Consider the following 16187-nt stretch of genomic DNA (forward strand, 5'->3'; position numbering starts at 1 on the left):
AAGTGACCTATAGTCGACTCCCGTTGTGTCATGTTCGTGGCACGTAGACGACTTTGGCAGGACTCCTGCAATCGGTACAAGTTAGCTCACCATCAAGAAACATTACGAGAGCTTCGGTTCCATACCTCTTCTTTTTACCCTATAAAAAGCAAAGATAGGAACAGCGGACATATCAGTACTCAGAACGCAATAAACGATGAAGGACAGCGCACATCTTCTTTCCACTCCACCTGGGCCTTTAATTCCGTCAAACCAAAGAGAATGACGATATAATATTCAGTGTAATAATATCGTTTGCCTGCTAGGCTGACCATTTTGCGTGTCTCAACATTTCTGAGATCGGCCTTGATCGTGCATACAGTCACGAAATTATCTATAAGACATCCGGAAACATCGATTTCAGCGTTAAACTCATGGCAATCCTCTCAGATCCAACGTCGTACCTGGGTCATCATAGAGCGACACCGGCCTCTCTAGCTCTCCGTCGTATTGCAATATATGTACAAGTTTCCCTTCCGGTCTCTCGGTGGTGGTAATGTGATATTTATGTTTGTATTCTCCAGTCGCTTGCACGGGCGTGCCCTGAATTGCGAATTTTGACATATGAGTCGACAATTTCACGGTGACAGCAACGCTTGTACCCACCTTGGGAAGGATGACCGTGAACATCTTCTTCAGTATCCGCTCCCCCGTAACCGGGTTTGTTTCCACTTTGTCCTCTCGAGCCTTGTGGTCAGAATTGTCTGGGTCATATTTCACCCAGGCACTCAGTCCATATGTCCACTTCGCTATTCGTGTCTTCACTTTATCATCGACGAAGAACGATACCCCACCATCGGAAACAGCTTTGTTCCTGCAATAAAGTCAAGCCCTTTCGCGACACCATGCAACGAAGGAAACATACACTTGTCGATCAGGTCTGCTAACCTCAACGTTCTCCGCCATCGCCTCCTTGATCCGCTTATACAGCCAGTCACTCGCAGAGAACCCACCCACAAGGAGAACATTCTACTAGCCTAAATCAGAACGATACAGGAAATTTGGTGATGAAACGAACTTGCCGATATGGGAATGGTAGCGTTCTCGATTTGCTGCTCGATAGCTTCAAGAATGGCGGTTACCGAAGGCTCGAAGAACCCAGCTACAACAGAGCTGGTGGTTGGAACTGGATCAGCAACGTGGGTACAAAGAAGGCCCACAGTTTTACGCACCCCTCCAACTTGAGCTGCCCAGCACGGATGTTCAACGAGGGGTTGCTCTCGCTGGCGCTGGTAAACGGGATATAATAGAACTTCTGGCCGGATCTGAAGATGGGTTTGGTGTTTTGATCGAATCGTTGTCCGATGGTTTCAACATCGTCTTTGTACCGCGAATTTTTAAGAAATTCTGGAAGGGGTTCGTGTGAATGAGAGGCAGAAAGCGGGAAGCAGAAGAGATTGTGTACCTCTCAGATACTCTTTGGCTCGCATGGTGACGAACATGGACCCATGGAAGAGACCTGAAAACGATGCACCTGTTAGCGAGAATCGGCAACAAGAATCATAGGCGTACATTGAGGAGCAGCAATCTCTTCGTAGCTGTCGTCCTTTTCAATGAATCGGTACGCGCTAATATCGACCGTTCCACCTCCCGCATCCACAATGAGTACACCTTTACCATCCTTCATAAACGCAGTCAGGGCGCAGTTCCGTACCAAGGCAAACCGACAAACCTTAGCCGTCGTCGCCAATCCGCTCTGCACACAGAAATGCAAGCTCGCCTCTCCTTCTGTCACGAACGATAACCTCGAATGTCCTTCATCCGTATCCGGAATCAACCCCGCCAAAACAGCAGAGGTTCGCAGCTGTGATTGCTGGAGACCTTCCCATCCGTTGGGATGCGTGATGACATAGTGAATGCCGGTCCTGTCTAACGAGTCCCAGAGGTCCTTTCCGTTCATTTCAGTGTCTCTGATAAAGTCCCTTGTACATCTGTAGAGATAGTGCATAAAGTCCGCAAAGACTTCGACGATGGTTTTGTTCGGGGGTATGGTGGGTATTAGGCCTTCGGTCACGCCGGAGTTCATACGGTGCGGTCGTAAGTTGAGCTTGAATCTGGATTTGCGTCAGGGAAGGTAGAGAACCTGGCGTTCCATCACTCACAATGCGGCTTTCGTCCACTCCTCCTCTTCAGCCTGAACGGCGATACCGTCTTCCACCGCTTCAGCGCCTACAGCCGCCGGTTTCGATTCACGATCATACCAAATCACGGTCGGGATTTTCGAAGTACTTCCTACGTGATCTTGACCGGGGAACCTGGAAGGTCATGTCACCATTACGGTCTCCGCTGGTCTTTACCGGACAAAGCTAACCTCGTCACTGTATGGGTGTTGGTCGTATTGCCTGGATCTATAATTCTTGGACAGTGTTAGTATTCTTCATTCGGGCCGGGTGGATTCGTACTTGTATGAAACCCCACTGAAGGTCGTCCCGATGTCAAACGCGACGACCAGTTTGCGAGACGTCCCCGTATGTGACATACAGGCAATCGAGCGCAATTTTCGAGCGTTATACAGTTGATTCCTTGGTTGAGATATTGTGCACCGATGTCCTGGTTGGTTCCGCAATGTCGTCGTCGCCGTCGTTCGTGCTTCACTGCTTGGTGGTGGAACGGATTCAAGTTTGCTGCCTTTCTGTCACTGCGAGCGAGCCGAGCCCATCATCTGCCATGGCCGGCACAGCCACGAGCTTGGCAACGGAGTGGACGGCCAGCGGGAGGCTGATGAGGGTCAGTGGGTCTCATAGAATCATGGGTTATTCATTTCTACTTCTGTCTCCAATACTGGATCTTTCGAGGCCTTGCTCGTCGAACTCAAACTTGAGGAGCAGCAAGCCTCAAGTTTCGACGGGCGCTTGCCAGTCCTGTGCGAGAATTGATGGGCACGGCATATTCCGATAAGCGCCAGTTCGACTCCAGGTGGACGCGATTTCCTTCCTCCCAAATTGTTCGCCCTAGGCGCGTCTCCGGCTTGATCTTGAACCACCACCAAACCTGTCTGTCAAACGACATCCAGAATAACCAACACCAATAATCCTCGCAGATAATGTTCATCTAGACCAACATGACCCAAGAACTACGTATAAAGGGGTCTGCGAGTCGAGACGACGCTACGAACCTCAAGTCAGCTGGCGAAACGAACTCAATGGATATCGATTCAACTGGAAATCATAGCTCCGCTTTGAAAAATCGTATTGAAGACCAAAAACCCTCTTGTGGTGGTATTCCGTCACTGTTGCAGAGGTTAAGCGTAGCCCCTGACCCGGGCAACTCGAACGACCAAGGCGGTGGAGGAAAAACCCGTCCTCACGACGGGGAAGGTGGAGCAGGCCCTGAAGCCAAACGGTATGCTCTTCCTTGAGTTTTTGGGCCATTGTTCATGACGATGTAGGCCGCGAACGGACCAAGGGCCTCAAAGTTCGTCCAATGAGGGCCCGCAAGAGCAGGAGCGACCTCATTCACCTGCTCCAAGCCAACGTTCCAATAGCTCGCATCCCAACAACAATACTCGCGGAGGAGGGCCTCCTCGCCACCCTCGAAACAGAGGTCCTCATACCGATAACGGCGACAGTCACATCAACAACTGGCAGCCTCGACATAATCGAGGTGTGGCGTAACATATTCTCTTCCGGAGACTACTTTGACTTATAGAGGTACAGGTCAGGCGGCTTGGCGAGGAGGTGGAGGTGGAAGAAGAGGCCGGTCACACAATCGACCGTACGACGGCCAGCAGAGGTGGCGTAACGACTTCAACCACAATCGAGGGGGATATCATGGTGGAGGAGGTCAGGGCCACCATCCTCCGAATGGATATCACCAATGGCAGGGGTTTCATCAGCATCAGGGAGGCCAGGGTCGGTACCCTCAGCACCAGGTAAACTACCAGAGCTGGCAGGGACCGAGTCAAGGAGGGTGTCACGATGTTGGCGGCCCCAGTCACTATCCCCAAGATGGAACCTATCCAAAGCAAGGTCATAACCAAGGCTGGAATGACGGTGGTCGCGGCGTTTCCCAGCATCCTCAAAGCCAGGGGTATCACGACCAAAGACAACAGCGACCCGATGGGAAGAACGAACCTCCACCAGAGCCAGGAAGTTACAGCACTAACGGAAAGGGTGCGGAGGATCGAGACGGCGGATACGAGAGCGACAGAGGGCCGCCGGATGAATACAAGAGAGAGCAGAGGAATAGGAGCAGAAGTAGTCGGAAGGGGAGCTACTATAGCCCAAGCAGTCGGGAGGGGAGCTACTATAGCCCAAGCAGTCGGAAGGGGAGCTACTATAGCCCAAGCCGGAGCAGAAGTAGAAGTGACGGACGCAGGAGCAGGAGTCGGAGCAGAAGTCAACAGCGGGATGGGTCGAAGGATGTGGAGCGGCCCCGGAGCAAGGGACGAAGTAGGGGCAGGGAGCGCAGTAGGAGCAGAGAGCGCAGTAGAAGCAGAGAGCGCAGTAGGAGCAGAGAGCGCAGTAGGAGCAGGGAACGCAGTAGGAACAAGAAGAGTGGGGACCGAGACGGAAGAGGTAAAGACCGGTCCAAGAGGAAAGGAAGCAGAGAGAGACGTAGAGACGATAAGAGGAGCAGAAGCAGAAGTAGGGAAAGGACTCGGGAGCCGGATTCGAAGAGAGGTGGGAAGCGAGATCGGGATAGACATCGAGATGGGGGTAGAGACAGGCACAGGAAGGATCACAAGTACAAGGAGGGCGACAAGTATAGGGATGGAGACAAGTATAGGGAAGATGACGGGTATAGGGACGATGACTGGTATAGGGAAGATGACAAGTACAGGGACGGCGATGGGCGCAGAGACGGAGACAGGTATAAGGACAGTGATAAGCACAGGGGAGGAGACAAAAACAAAGACGGGGATAGGCACAGAAGTGGGAACAGGGATAGGCGCGACGACCATAAGGATCGATACCATGATCGACGAGACGACAGCAGAAGACCCAGTACCTCCGGCACCCACGACAGGGACGCTCTCGACAACTGGGAAGTCGAACGGGTCGCCCTCTTGGAAGATAACGAAGCGCTCTATCTTAAAAACAGAAACCTCGAAGATCAACTATCGCAATGTCAGGCCGAATGGCGAGAGAAATATGACCAGCTGGAGCGGCAGCTTCACGATGAGCGAGCAGTACACCAGGAACTGAAGATCGACCTCCAAACCAAGGCTGAAACTCAAGCAGCGGAACATAACACGACCCTCAACAACCTCGCCGCTCTCCAACAGCGACATGAACATCTCGAAAACCTCCACCGCAGCGCGACAACCCAACTCCAAGAGTGTCAAAAGAAGATGTCCGATATGTCTGCCCTGCTCGAGATGCGCACGTCAGAACTCAAAGGGGCACAGACCTTCCTCACCAAAGCCGACAAATTCGCTGGAGCGGACATCACACGGATGGTCGAAAACCTCAACTCGGAGATCTTCCAGTGCTGCGCGCAGACGGCGGAGATGGTCTTGGAGGATCCTGATAACGCTGCTCCTAAGGGCGAAGAGCAAGGGAAAGAGGATCCAGAGGGCCAGGTTCGAAGGGAGGAGGTGGAGAAGATTCTTGGAAGGAGACTGGTAGACTTGTTGGAGAAGAATTCGTTGAAGAGTCGGGATATGCTGCCCCTCCAGGTTGCGCTGCAGATTACAGTGACCCATCACTGCGAATCTCTTATCAACGCTTTCGATTTCGCTGATACCCATTCAAATCAGAAACTGTGGGATATCTATCTTGGAATCGCTTCTAAAGGTTTGTGTCTCCTAATATCATTCCCCAATCTTGAAACTGACCATGGCAATCCAGAGGAACAAGCAGTCGCAGGACGCTGGCGCGCACTCATGATGAGCCAACTCAAACCAAGCACCGACTCCTTCATCCAGCACCTCCTCGACGACCTAACACGCGTCATGCTCCTCTCCGGCGGTTCCAAGTCGAGCCCGCGCTGGACCGAAACCACCACCTCCCTCAAAGACCAACTCCTACCCATCGCACAGAGCGTCTTCACATTACGCACGGCAATCGGCGAGGGCGTGACGTCGATGGATCTCCGACCTGTGCGGCCTCGGTTCGACGAACCGTTCGATGCAGCGAAGATGGAGAGTTCGTACAACGAGGAGTGGTTGAAGGATGCAGGGGAGCCGCCTATCATGGGTACGATCGAGCTGGGGCTTCAAAAGGTCGTGGTGGCCAAGGGCTCCTCTTCTCCAACTTCTTCCCAGAATCCTTCGAATTCCCCTGGTTCATCGACTCCTGCCGCGATGCCCCAGATCCAGCAAGCCGACGTCATGAAGAAGGCGAGTGTGATAATGCCTCAGACGTTGGAGGGTATCGTGGAGGAGATGGGAGGGCCTTCGTAAATTCACGTAACGCCATCCCCTTCCAGGGTTGTCTAGATCTATGGCCACATCTCCCTCTATATCGGACATCGTCGACTCCGACAATCGCCATAGGTATCACCTGCCGGCGCTATCCCCTATATGTACCCCCTCGTTTTTTTGGAGCAAGGCATAGGCTTTGCATGTTTTTGATTCCCGAGCGGGGCGATGCAACTGAGTACTGAAGGGTGACATAGATATGCGATCCACACATCCTCACATGCCGCTACAACGATGTATATTATGTACATGCACACTATTATCCTCCACCTTATCTGTTACACTGGGGCTGCAGTAATTCTAATCGGCAATACACAAGATAGATCCTGATAGATCTTGCGGCCTACGGAGAATGATTGGCCATTCGTTGAATGCAAAGTGATAGTAGACACCCTGCCCAGAACTGCAATCATCATATGAAACTCTACAGCTATCAAATCGACGGCTAACAGACCTCATTGCAATAGGGGGAGGCACGCCTATCGCTCGCAAACCTCGAAACAGGGTCCACGCCCCCGCCTCGTTGCACAAAACGTTGGCCACACCTCACGGACACTCCCCAGGTCGCCACCACCAGATTACCACGCCGCAGCACCACGGCCGACACGCGGTTCTAATTAAGCGTTTCGCAGCATGTTGGCAAGGAGTGGATTCACTACATATAATAACGCCTCGCCTTTCTTTGTTTTCCTTCCTTACACACCGACCGTCCCTCTCAGAAGTGATAAACTCGTTACCCCCTATCCATCCATCCATCCATTATCCCATTGTTCTGTCTTCTCTTCGTTTGATACGAAGAGGCCACAAACGAGACAAAGACATCACACCCGTTAGCCACCCAACTCGAATCCTATATATAACGAACCCTTCCACTTGAAACGATGGCATCCGCTTTCTCCATGTTGAGCATGATCAGCAAGGCCCGACGGGCCCAGCAAGCCAAACGAGCCGCATCGACCGTATCCGTGACAGACGAGACCGCCAACGGCAGTAGTAGTAGCAACACCACCATCTCATCCTCTACAACCACGCTCCCCACTTCATCCGCTGCCACCGCCACGACGACAACCGCGACCGCCAACGCGATCCCCGTTTCTGCTTCAGGCTCCCCCACACCCAGCGCAGCCACCACCCTCGTCAACGCCTCCTCCCCCAGCGGGAGCCCCACGCCATCATATGTTGTACCCAAAGACAAAGACACAAGCGACACCGCCTCCATCAAGAGCACCAAATCCACGTTTAGGGCCAAGTTCCGCAAGGGAACGTTGTTATCGCGTATGACCTCCGCCGCGGTGCCCACAATCTCGGACGTCACCGCGACCACCGCAAACTCCAAAACGAATACGGCTTCGAATACGCCTGAGAGGCCTGGCACGCCCGCTGCTGCTGCCGAGCCTGCCACCGCTGGTACAGTGATTTCTGAGGAACCCTCGAGTATTGTCAAATCTGGTCCGGAACCACCCAAGACGACTGTATCGACGACCGCGACAGCGGGTAAGGGGACGCCTACAATCGAACCCATCGAACCCGTCTCGGCAATCACACTCTCCTCTTCTCCCAAACTACACGCCCTCGTCGACGCAAAGAAACCACCACGCTCGTCCTCCATCTCCACCTCCTCCGCCGGGGATTTCTCCGTCGTCGGAAACGATGAGGGGAAAGAGAAAGAGAAGGCACGGTCGTCAGTAGACGGCGATTGGACCGACGCAGGATCCCGATCCTCCATCCGAGCGAGCATCAAACGCACGCAATCCATCGAGCCTACTACGACGATCGAAAACGGCATCTTGCAGCGATCGACAAGCTCGTCTTCCAGATCCCCCGCCGACGAAATCCGTAAACTCGAGGAAATGAACCGATCCCTGCAAGAAGAAACGTTCGCTTACAAAGATCGGGTCAAGAAACTCGAAGAAGCCAAGGGCGCACTGGAGGAGGAGAACCTGGCCGATAAAGAACGGTTACGCAAACTCGAGGAGGCCAAAGCGGCGTTGGAAGGGAAGAACGTACGGCTAGCTAGGGAGTTGAAGGAGAAAGAGGCCAAGTGGGTTGCGGAACGACGAGCTGAGCGTGAGCGTCTGGAAGCGGAGAACGCGGGGCTGGTGCAGGCGATGAAGGAAAAGGAGGCGAGGTTGGTGGCCGAGAAGGTGGCCGAGAGGAAGACGCTGGAGGGGGAGAGTGCGAGGTTGGTGCAGGAGATGAAGGAAAAGGAGGGTAGGCTGGCGGCTGAGAAGATGGCGGAGAGGAAGACGTTGGAGGGGGAGAACGCGAGGTTGGCACAAGTGATGAAAGCGAAGGAGGGCCAGTGGGTTGCGGAGAAGGAATCATTGTTGGCTGCTCAGGAGAAGGAAAAGTCGAGATTGGTCCAGGAGGCGAAGCAGAAGGAAGCGATATGGATGCAGGAAGTGAAAGCACGGGACCTGGCTTTGGAAACGGCAAAAGCGCAGTTTGCCCGGGAGTTGGTGGCGAAGGAGGCCCGTTGGGGAGAAGAACGAGAGGCCGACCGACTTGCTTTCGTGGACGAAAAGGCCAAGCTGGCCCAGGAGATGAAGGCGAAGTCGGAGGAATGGAGCGCCATCGTCGCAAAGCTTGAGGAGCAAAAGGTGGCATTGGAGGCGGAGAACACGATCGTTGTAGAACAGATGAAGAAGAGGATGGAGGAATGGGATGACGAGCGGAAGTTGAGGGAGGAAGAGCTCGAATTGGTGGAGCGCGATAATGAGGCGTTGACGAAGCGTATTTCCGAGTTGGAGGATGCCGTTAAACAGATGGAGTCGTCAAAGGCGAAGTTGGAGGAAATTTTGGCTGGATCGCAGAAAGAGACCGAGGAGGCTAACAAGGTGATCATCACTCTGAAGGCAGATGTTTCTTCGGCGCTGGCGGACGTCAAGAGGCTTCAGGGGGAGATCGCAGCACAGCAACAGCGGGAGGGATCACTGAGGGACGCCATGACACGACTTCGCAAAGAGAAGGACGCCGACCTGGCCGTACGAGACAGCCACATCGAGTCCCTCAACAGCAAGCTCACGCAGAGCCAGAGCCAGGTCGAAGAACTCCGCGAGTGCGCTGCAGGCAGGAACCGGGAGAAGGACCGCATCATCGAAGATCTCCGAGACAAAATGGCCGCGTACTACCAATACGTCGACGAGACCGACCGCCGCAACCGACTCCTCTGCGATCAGCTCAAACGCCAGTCCATGGACGTCCGGTTCGTCAAACCAGCCGAAAGCAAGTTCCTCCTCAAATCCTCCACCGAGCAGATGGACTCTGCCGTGCGCCTCCTCAACAACTTCAACTCGGAGGTGTTCCAGATGGCCGCGTCGTTTGCTGATAGCGTCGACCTCGATACGCACTTGGAGGACGGGATGGCGGATTTGGAGCGGCTAATGGTCAAGCTGGCGCCGATGATGAGCAGGGAGCTGGTGCAGGCATTGAGGGAGTCGTACATGGACCGTGACCAGGAGCCGAATACGCTGTTACTGCAGGTGGCGTTACAGGCGTGCTTGACCCACTGCGCAGAGAAGTTTGTGAATTCGTGGTACCCGTTCCAATGGGACCATGGTGATTTGCTTCAGATCATGTATAACCGAATCTTGGAGTCTGGTGAGTCGTTTTCAAGACATTATTTCGTTCGTTCGCTGATATTCGATATAGGCAAACGTGACTTGGCTGATTCCTGGCGAGCGACGACGAAGGCCATGCTGAGGTTAACGTCCGAAAGCCACCCGCAACTGCTGGCATACCTCCGAGAACACGTATACGACGTCCTCGCCGTCATCGGGCGCTCCAAGACCCAACCCGCCGTCGACCGCCTCGTCAAGCAATACGAGGAAAAGCTCTCCATCATCGCACGCCAGACGATCCGACTGCACATCCTCTACAGCGACATCCTCTTCAACGACGCCCTCTGCAATCTCGCTTCATACGTTGCTGCACCCGGATCTGAATTTTCAAGCAAGCGGTTCGAGGATAACTATCCTGAGGGTGGAGATAGCCAGACGGACTTGTTGGCGGACAATCGAGTGTTGTGTACAGCCGAGATGGGGCTTTTGTTGACTTCAGGGAACCATGCCCTCGTCAAACCGAAAGTCGTCCTGGCGACGATTCTGAATCCAGACTGGTAATCGATTAGCATTTTGTACTTGAACCATGTAACAGTAGCAGCATATTTTAAGTACCTTATTTATTCATTTGAATTTCCTTCGCCCAAGACTGGAGATTGCCTGGTCATCGTCGTTGTCGTAATCAAGGAAGAGATTGCGTGTAGACAGGCGACAGGAGGCGCCGCCCCTATTCACCCTGTTTGGCTGTGTTAGCATCAAAGGGTGCCGATGCCCATTGCTCCTCTTCGTACCTTGAGCCTTGCCTCGTATACTTTTACTCGAGCTCGGCGCTGTAATAACGAGAGATAAAGGCCAAAATGAATCCAGAACACTGCTGAAACGTCGTTTCGTTGACTTTCTCTCCCTTTAATAGACAGTTTCGAGCGCTTGGTTGCCGTTGACCCGAATTGGTCGGAGATCGAGCATTTGAGCACTCTGCCGCGCAGCGGCTGCTGGCGCTTAATATTGGCGCGCGTTTGCGAAACGCGCTCGTAAATATGGTCTCTCTCTGTAACCTTGGTACCTCAAGGCCTTTCAAAGTCTAGATCTCACGTGGGGCTACCTTGAGGACACCCTGACCGTGCCTTGTAGCAACACTACTTACTACCAGTTCTCGGATGACGACTGAAGCGCCCATCGCTTTGTCTCTCTGGAATGAAAACCCCAATTGCTTTGTTTTTCTGAAATGAAAACCCATTATCAAACGAACAAAGCAAAATGTAGCACACTGTGGCTGAGTGGCAATGTATGAAGTTTCCCTTTGTCTCCGTTCGTTGGCCTTCCGTCACGTTTCTTCTCAGCGTCGCACATTCGCCACTGGCCGTATGAGGGCGTCTGTTCCACGATTGTTCTTCCGAGGACTGTATCTAAGGGGGGACCCACAGTGAACCGGCTTATACGGCCCTGTTGGGACCAGCGAAAGTATATAAAGCCTCTGGAAGGTTCAACGAGAATCATCAGATAGTACTAACAACTAACTTGCCTACTCAAGAACATCGGTTCGTCTACTGAAGTTTCGAGGCTTTGTGCAGCTGCTGACTTAATTTTACTCGTCTTCAGCAATGGCAGGAAACAAATTACGGCTCTACGTAGCTTATTGGCGGCGGACGCCGTCAAAAACAAGCAACCAAATATTTCACACCGGTCTACTGCTCATTCCCAAGAATCCACAGAACGACGAGCGTACCACCGCGAGGTATCATGTAGTCAACCGTATCGACCCTGGGACTAAACTCGAAACTTGGATGTTTGAGCCAACCTTGCAGCTTCTTCCCAGGACCAATAAGCTCTCTGGACTCATGCTACTCGGCAAGGTGCCACCCGAGTTCACCGCTGAAGGGATCGAAGCGATCCTCAGAACTGTGCATATTCCAACTCCACAGGAGTTAGCGAACATAGAGGCTAGGGGCGACACCTGGCGCTGTCGTTATTGGGTCGCAGATGCTTTGAATGTGAGTACGCTAAGCAACCGCTGGAGATCCGTTAGACACGACCTGATCCTTGTTCTTTTCAGGCGCTTGTGGCAGCAGGGGTGATTCCGCCGCTTCCCCATAGTTCTGCCCTCGAAGTAGTGAAGACGGGTAGTACTTTCATCGAGCGTAAGACGAGCGACGGCAACCCGGTGCACAATGATTGGTTGTACACATGTGACCCTTGTGGCAGGGAGATCACCAGCGAAATCAGACCCATTACTGTCTAACCTTTCGATTATTCATTCAAGTTGGTACATTCTCGTTGGTCTAACTCTTCTACTACATACATGTAACCCAGATGTATATCTCTGCCGCGACGTTTATATCAATCATTCTTGTTGAAGCCGTATGCCAGGGGAAGGGTCCAGTCTCGGGAGGCCGACGCCCGGCTTGCAAGATTCGGATGCGAGGAGTGTGGCGTCCATGGAGAGCAGTCTTTCAATGCAAACGGAGAGGTACTTCGATGTCATCTAGCAAGCAATTGCGACTGCCGCCATATTAAGGGCGTGGAATCTGTGTGTCGATTCTCGAACGAGGAACGTGTAGTTGATAAGAAGTAACGGCTGCCACACATACAATACAGTGTATATACATAGGTTCGAACATCATATTGTAGGTCTTGACGTTGCTAAGTCTAGCTACGCGCCTATGGAATCTGACCATCTACTATAATATCCACGATTCAAAGTACTCGCAAAATCGAATCTCGAGCTCCAACTCGTCGCCATATCTATCCACCACCTCCTCGAACTTAGTCCACCAATCTTTCATATCACCACGAGCAGTATGCGCCCTTGTAAAATCATAATACTCTGGAAACCAACCTGACCTCTCCCAGTCGATAACAAAGATCGTACCGTCCCTCCAAATGAGGTTATGTGGTCCGAAATCGCCATGAGAGAAGACGGACTTGTACTGTTTATCCTTGATCTTCGTCAGTGCGTCCTGCATACGAGAATATTTCTCGGGCTGAGCCCGATAGATGTCGTGGTTTAGGAACCGATGGAAGGCCGCATGGTTCTCGAAAGGTCCCCATTCCCCCTTTTCCACTCGACTGTCAATGAGCCCCGACCCGTCCACGGCTTGCACCCGTTCTGGGTGCGGGGGCTGGAGCGCACGCAGTTGATCGAAACAGTCCTTCACCTGCAGCATAGCGCTACGTTGTTCTTCCGCGGAGAGACGGTGCCACACATCCTCGAGAACAGGCCCATGGATGCGTTCCTGGACTATGTGCACAGTTCCGCGAATGGAAAAGACATCCAGAACCCGGGGGACGCGGATTGTAGTGTTTTGTGCGATGAATTCCATTGTCAAAGCCTCTTGGAGGCGCACATGAGGGCCGGATTTGATATATCGCGTGTCTTTGAACCCCAATGGGCGCAAGAGCTCCCTAAAGTCACAGTTGAGTTTGTGTTTGAACAGCTTTAAGCCCGTAAGCTCAGGAACTGGAGGCGACGGACGTGCTGGCGTGCTCGAGGAGTTGGCATCACTAGGTTGGCAGTCAGGCAATGGTTTCTCTTGTAATTCAGCAGTGAGTTGACATACGAGGTATCCCTCTTATCCCGTTCAGTATTCGTGGTGGGCATGCGAGTGTGCAGCACTAAGGTCTTTGATGGTGGTATGGGAGCAAGCGCAATTCATTGACGCCAAAGGTCGGCATGTTGAAGTTCTGTTCGGCATCGGCGTCCGCTGCAGCAGATTGCGTGGCTGTGCCGATTTCGCGTCTTGCTCTCTTCCATCATCGTCTCAGCACAATGTCGCTGAAAGTCCCCAAAGCCAACAACGTCCAGCTCTTCAAAGATGGCTACAAGGTATCCTCTCCCTGCCTTCCCTTAACCTAATCTAACGGCCGCAATCAGCACCGACAAGGCCTCGAAGACGCAGTTTTGCGCAACATCGCCGAGATAAGTGAGCTGACAGAGAATCTGCGGACGAGTTTTGGACCCAATGGCGCGCTTTTTCTCGTGTTCTACCAATTGAAAAATAGGGCTTATACCTTTATAGGTCGAAATAAACTTATTATCAACCATCTTGGCCGGTTATTCGTCACATCGGACGCAGCTACGATTATTCGAGAATTGGAGGTCGTCCATCCTGCTGCAAAGTTGCTTGTGATGGCATCGCAGGCTCAGGAAGTCGAGGTGAGTTTGTATAGAAGTTTACCTTTATACAGGGAAAGTCTGAAACCGAGTTAGATGGGCGATGCGACCAACCTCGTCTTCATCCTCGCCGGTGAGCTGCTCAAGAAGGCGGAACATCTCTTGATCATGGGTTTGCACCCCAGCGAAGTGATCAAAGGCTACGAACTCGGTGCTCAAAAAGCCCAAGAAGAACTCGAAAGTGTGTATTCCCCAATAACCATCTTCGATCTTGGATTCTGACATCCCCGCTCGAAGAACTCACAAACTTCAGCCTCCCATCTCCTTTGACCAAACCCTCGCTCGCATCAGCACTGAGACCCGCCATCGCATCGAAACAGTATGGATCGGAGGATGTCCTCGCTGATCTCGTAGCAGAGGCTGCCCTCTCCATCATGCCCAACAACCCCAAAAACTTCAACGTCGACAACGTCAGGGTAGTCAAGATCATGGGTGGAAGTTTGCACTCGAGCAGGGTCGTGCAGGGTATGGTCTTTGGCCGCGAACCAGAAGGTGCACCTCTCCTCCGATACCAAAAGGCAACCCCAGGCTAACCTGTAGACCCAAGGCACCGTCAAAAAGATCTCAGGAGGCAAAGTCGCAGTCTTCACCTGCCCCCTCGACGTCGCCCAAACCGAAACCAAGGGCACAGTCCTCCTCCGCAACGCCGACGAAATGCTCAACTTCACCTCGGGCGAAGAAAAACACCTCGAAATGATCCTCAAAGAAATCGCCGACTCTGGTGTAAAGGTGATCGTAGCAGGCTCCACTGTCGGCGAACTCGCACTCCACTTCCTCAACCGCTTCGGCATCGCCGTCCTCAAGGTCCTCTCCAAGTTCGATCTGCGGAGGTTGTGCAGGGTGGTTAATGCGACTCCCTTGGCGAGGGTGGGCGCCCCCACGCCGGAGGAAGCGGGCTATGTGGATGTCTTTGAGACGATTGAGATCGGTGGGGATCGCGTGACGGTTGTGCGACAGCTCTCGCCCGGTGAGGAGGGGTATAACCCCAACTCCCGCGGCGAGAAGACCAGGACGGCTACCATCGTCCTCCGCGGCGCCACCGCGAACCGCTTGGACGACCTAGAGCGTGCCATCGACGACGGCGTGAACGTGATCAAGTCCCTCTTGAAGGACCCTCGTCTTGTCCCTGGTGCTGGTGCTACTGAGCTGGAGCTCGCGAAGAGGGTGGACACGTACGGCAGCACCCTCAAGGGTCTCTCGCAGCATGGTGTGAAGAAGTTCGCGTCGGCGCTGGAGGTTGTGCCGCGTACGTTGGCGGAGAACGCGTTGGGCGGTGCTGAGGGCAACGAAGTCGTCAGCAGGCTGTGGGCCAAGCACGACCAGAAGGGCGGTGAGACCTGGGGTGTCGACGTCGAGGTGCGTATCACAGCCATTCCCCATCTCTTCTCTATACTAAAAAAGTCCCCCCCCCCTTCCATCCTCTTCTTGCGCAACGTTCCACAGGCTGAGACAGACGGAACCCTCAAAGCCGACGAGCACAAGATCTACGACTCGCTAGCCGCCAAATCGTGGGCAATCAAACTCGCCACTGAAGCCGCCACCTCTGTGTTGAACGTCGACAGTCTCATCATGAGCCGACCCGCTGGTGGACCCAAGGTTCCTCAGCAGTCGGGTAACTGGGACGAAGATGATTAGTCGTAGTACTTCAGCCTGCTGGATGAGGACGACTTGATCACTAATAGACGTGTTGTGGTGAAGGAAAAAAAGTGTGTATAGTAATAGCATTGTTTAGTTGCATTTTTTCCAACTTAGACCTTCTTTCTGCTTGATCGTAAGTGTGTCTTGGAGAGGACAGGGATGAGGAAGATGAGTTTGTTGGATCCTTAGATGGATACACATGACGAGAGGATGGTTAGGTCTGCAAGAGAGGCGAGAGTCTAGAGAGGATTGAACTTTCTCGACGCGTCGGACAGGCGCGTACCTCGTTTTCCCAATCAGGAATTATGACTAGACGACTGTGGTTTAACGTTAGCACAGTAACTTTAATCAGCAAGTACAAACGAGACACATTATACGGCCTAAATGTCGGTGTGGAAGTAATGCCACCCAGGTT

At 53.0% G+C, this 16187-nt stretch overlaps 6 protein-coding genes across 6 annotated transcripts; 4 read left to right on the forward strand and 2 right to left on the reverse strand.

Moving 5' to 3' along the window:
- Nucleotides 1-28: 28 nt before the first annotated feature.
- Nucleotides 29-2518, reverse strand: CC1G_11148 (hypothetical protein; the record flags this gene model as incomplete). Its single annotated transcript, XM_001829826.2, has 14 exons — nt 29-65; nt 126-139; nt 213-373; nt 444-582; nt 646-853; nt 905-1008; nt 1122-1152; nt 1212-1386; nt 1445-1498; nt 1552-1660; nt 1712-2093; nt 2142-2294; nt 2351-2395; nt 2442-2518. The coding sequence occupies 14 exons, from the start codon at nt 2516-2518 to the stop codon at nt 29-31; spliced, it is 1689 nt and encodes a 562-aa protein (XP_001829878.2).
- Nucleotides 2519-3100: 582 nt separating this feature from the next.
- CC1G_11149 (hypothetical protein) lies at nt 3101-6385 on the forward strand (the record flags this gene model as incomplete). The annotated part of the gene is made up of 6 exons (XM_001829827.2): nt 3101-3381; nt 3428-3453; nt 3509-3642; nt 3696-3910; nt 3973-5777; nt 5832-6385. The coding sequence occupies 6 exons, from the start codon at nt 3101-3103 to the stop codon at nt 6383-6385; spliced, it is 3015 nt and encodes a 1004-aa protein (XP_001829879.2).
- Nucleotides 6386-7284: 899 nt separating this feature from the next.
- On the forward strand, nt 7285-10600 carry CC1G_11150 (hypothetical protein; the record flags this gene model as incomplete). The annotated part of the gene is made up of 2 exons (XM_001829828.2): nt 7285-10003; nt 10055-10600. The coding sequence occupies 2 exons, from the start codon at nt 7285-7287 to the stop codon at nt 10522-10524; spliced, it is 3189 nt and encodes a 1062-aa protein (XP_001829880.1). The 3' UTR covers nt 10525-10600.
- Nucleotides 10601-11564: 964 nt separating this feature from the next.
- On the forward strand, nt 11565-12202 carry CC1G_11151 (hypothetical protein; the record flags this gene model as incomplete). Its single annotated transcript, XM_001829829.2, has 2 exons — nt 11565-11954; nt 12017-12202. 2 exons carry the CDS (start codon nt 11565-11567, stop codon nt 12200-12202), a joined length of 576 nt encoding a protein of 191 aa, XP_001829881.2.
- Nucleotides 12203-12641: 439 nt separating this feature from the next.
- On the reverse strand, nt 12642-13561 carry CC1G_11152 (protein kinase subdomain-containing protein PKL/CAK/CAK-fungal1; the record flags this gene model as incomplete). Its single annotated transcript, XM_001829830.1, has 2 exons — nt 12642-13464; nt 13521-13561. The coding sequence occupies 2 exons, from the start codon at nt 13559-13561 to the stop codon at nt 12642-12644; spliced, it is 864 nt and encodes a 287-aa protein (XP_001829882.1).
- A 168-nt stretch (nt 13562-13729) lies between these two features.
- Nucleotides 13730-15769, forward strand: CC1G_11153 (t-complex protein 1; the record flags this gene model as incomplete). Its single annotated transcript, XM_001829831.2, has 7 exons — nt 13730-13786; nt 13835-13883; nt 13980-14116; nt 14171-14315; nt 14372-14626; nt 14682-15490; nt 15536-15769. The coding sequence occupies 7 exons, from the start codon at nt 13730-13732 to the stop codon at nt 15767-15769; spliced, it is 1686 nt and encodes a 561-aa protein (XP_001829883.2).
- Nucleotides 15770-16187: the final 418 nt, after the last annotated feature.

Source organism: Coprinopsis cinerea (assembly GCF_000182895.1).
Source record: "Coprinopsis cinerea okayama7#130 chromosome 3 map unlocalized cont3.3, whole genome shotgun sequence".
Taxonomy (NCBI): domain Eukaryota; kingdom Fungi; phylum Basidiomycota; class Agaricomycetes; order Agaricales; family Psathyrellaceae; genus Coprinopsis; species Coprinopsis cinerea.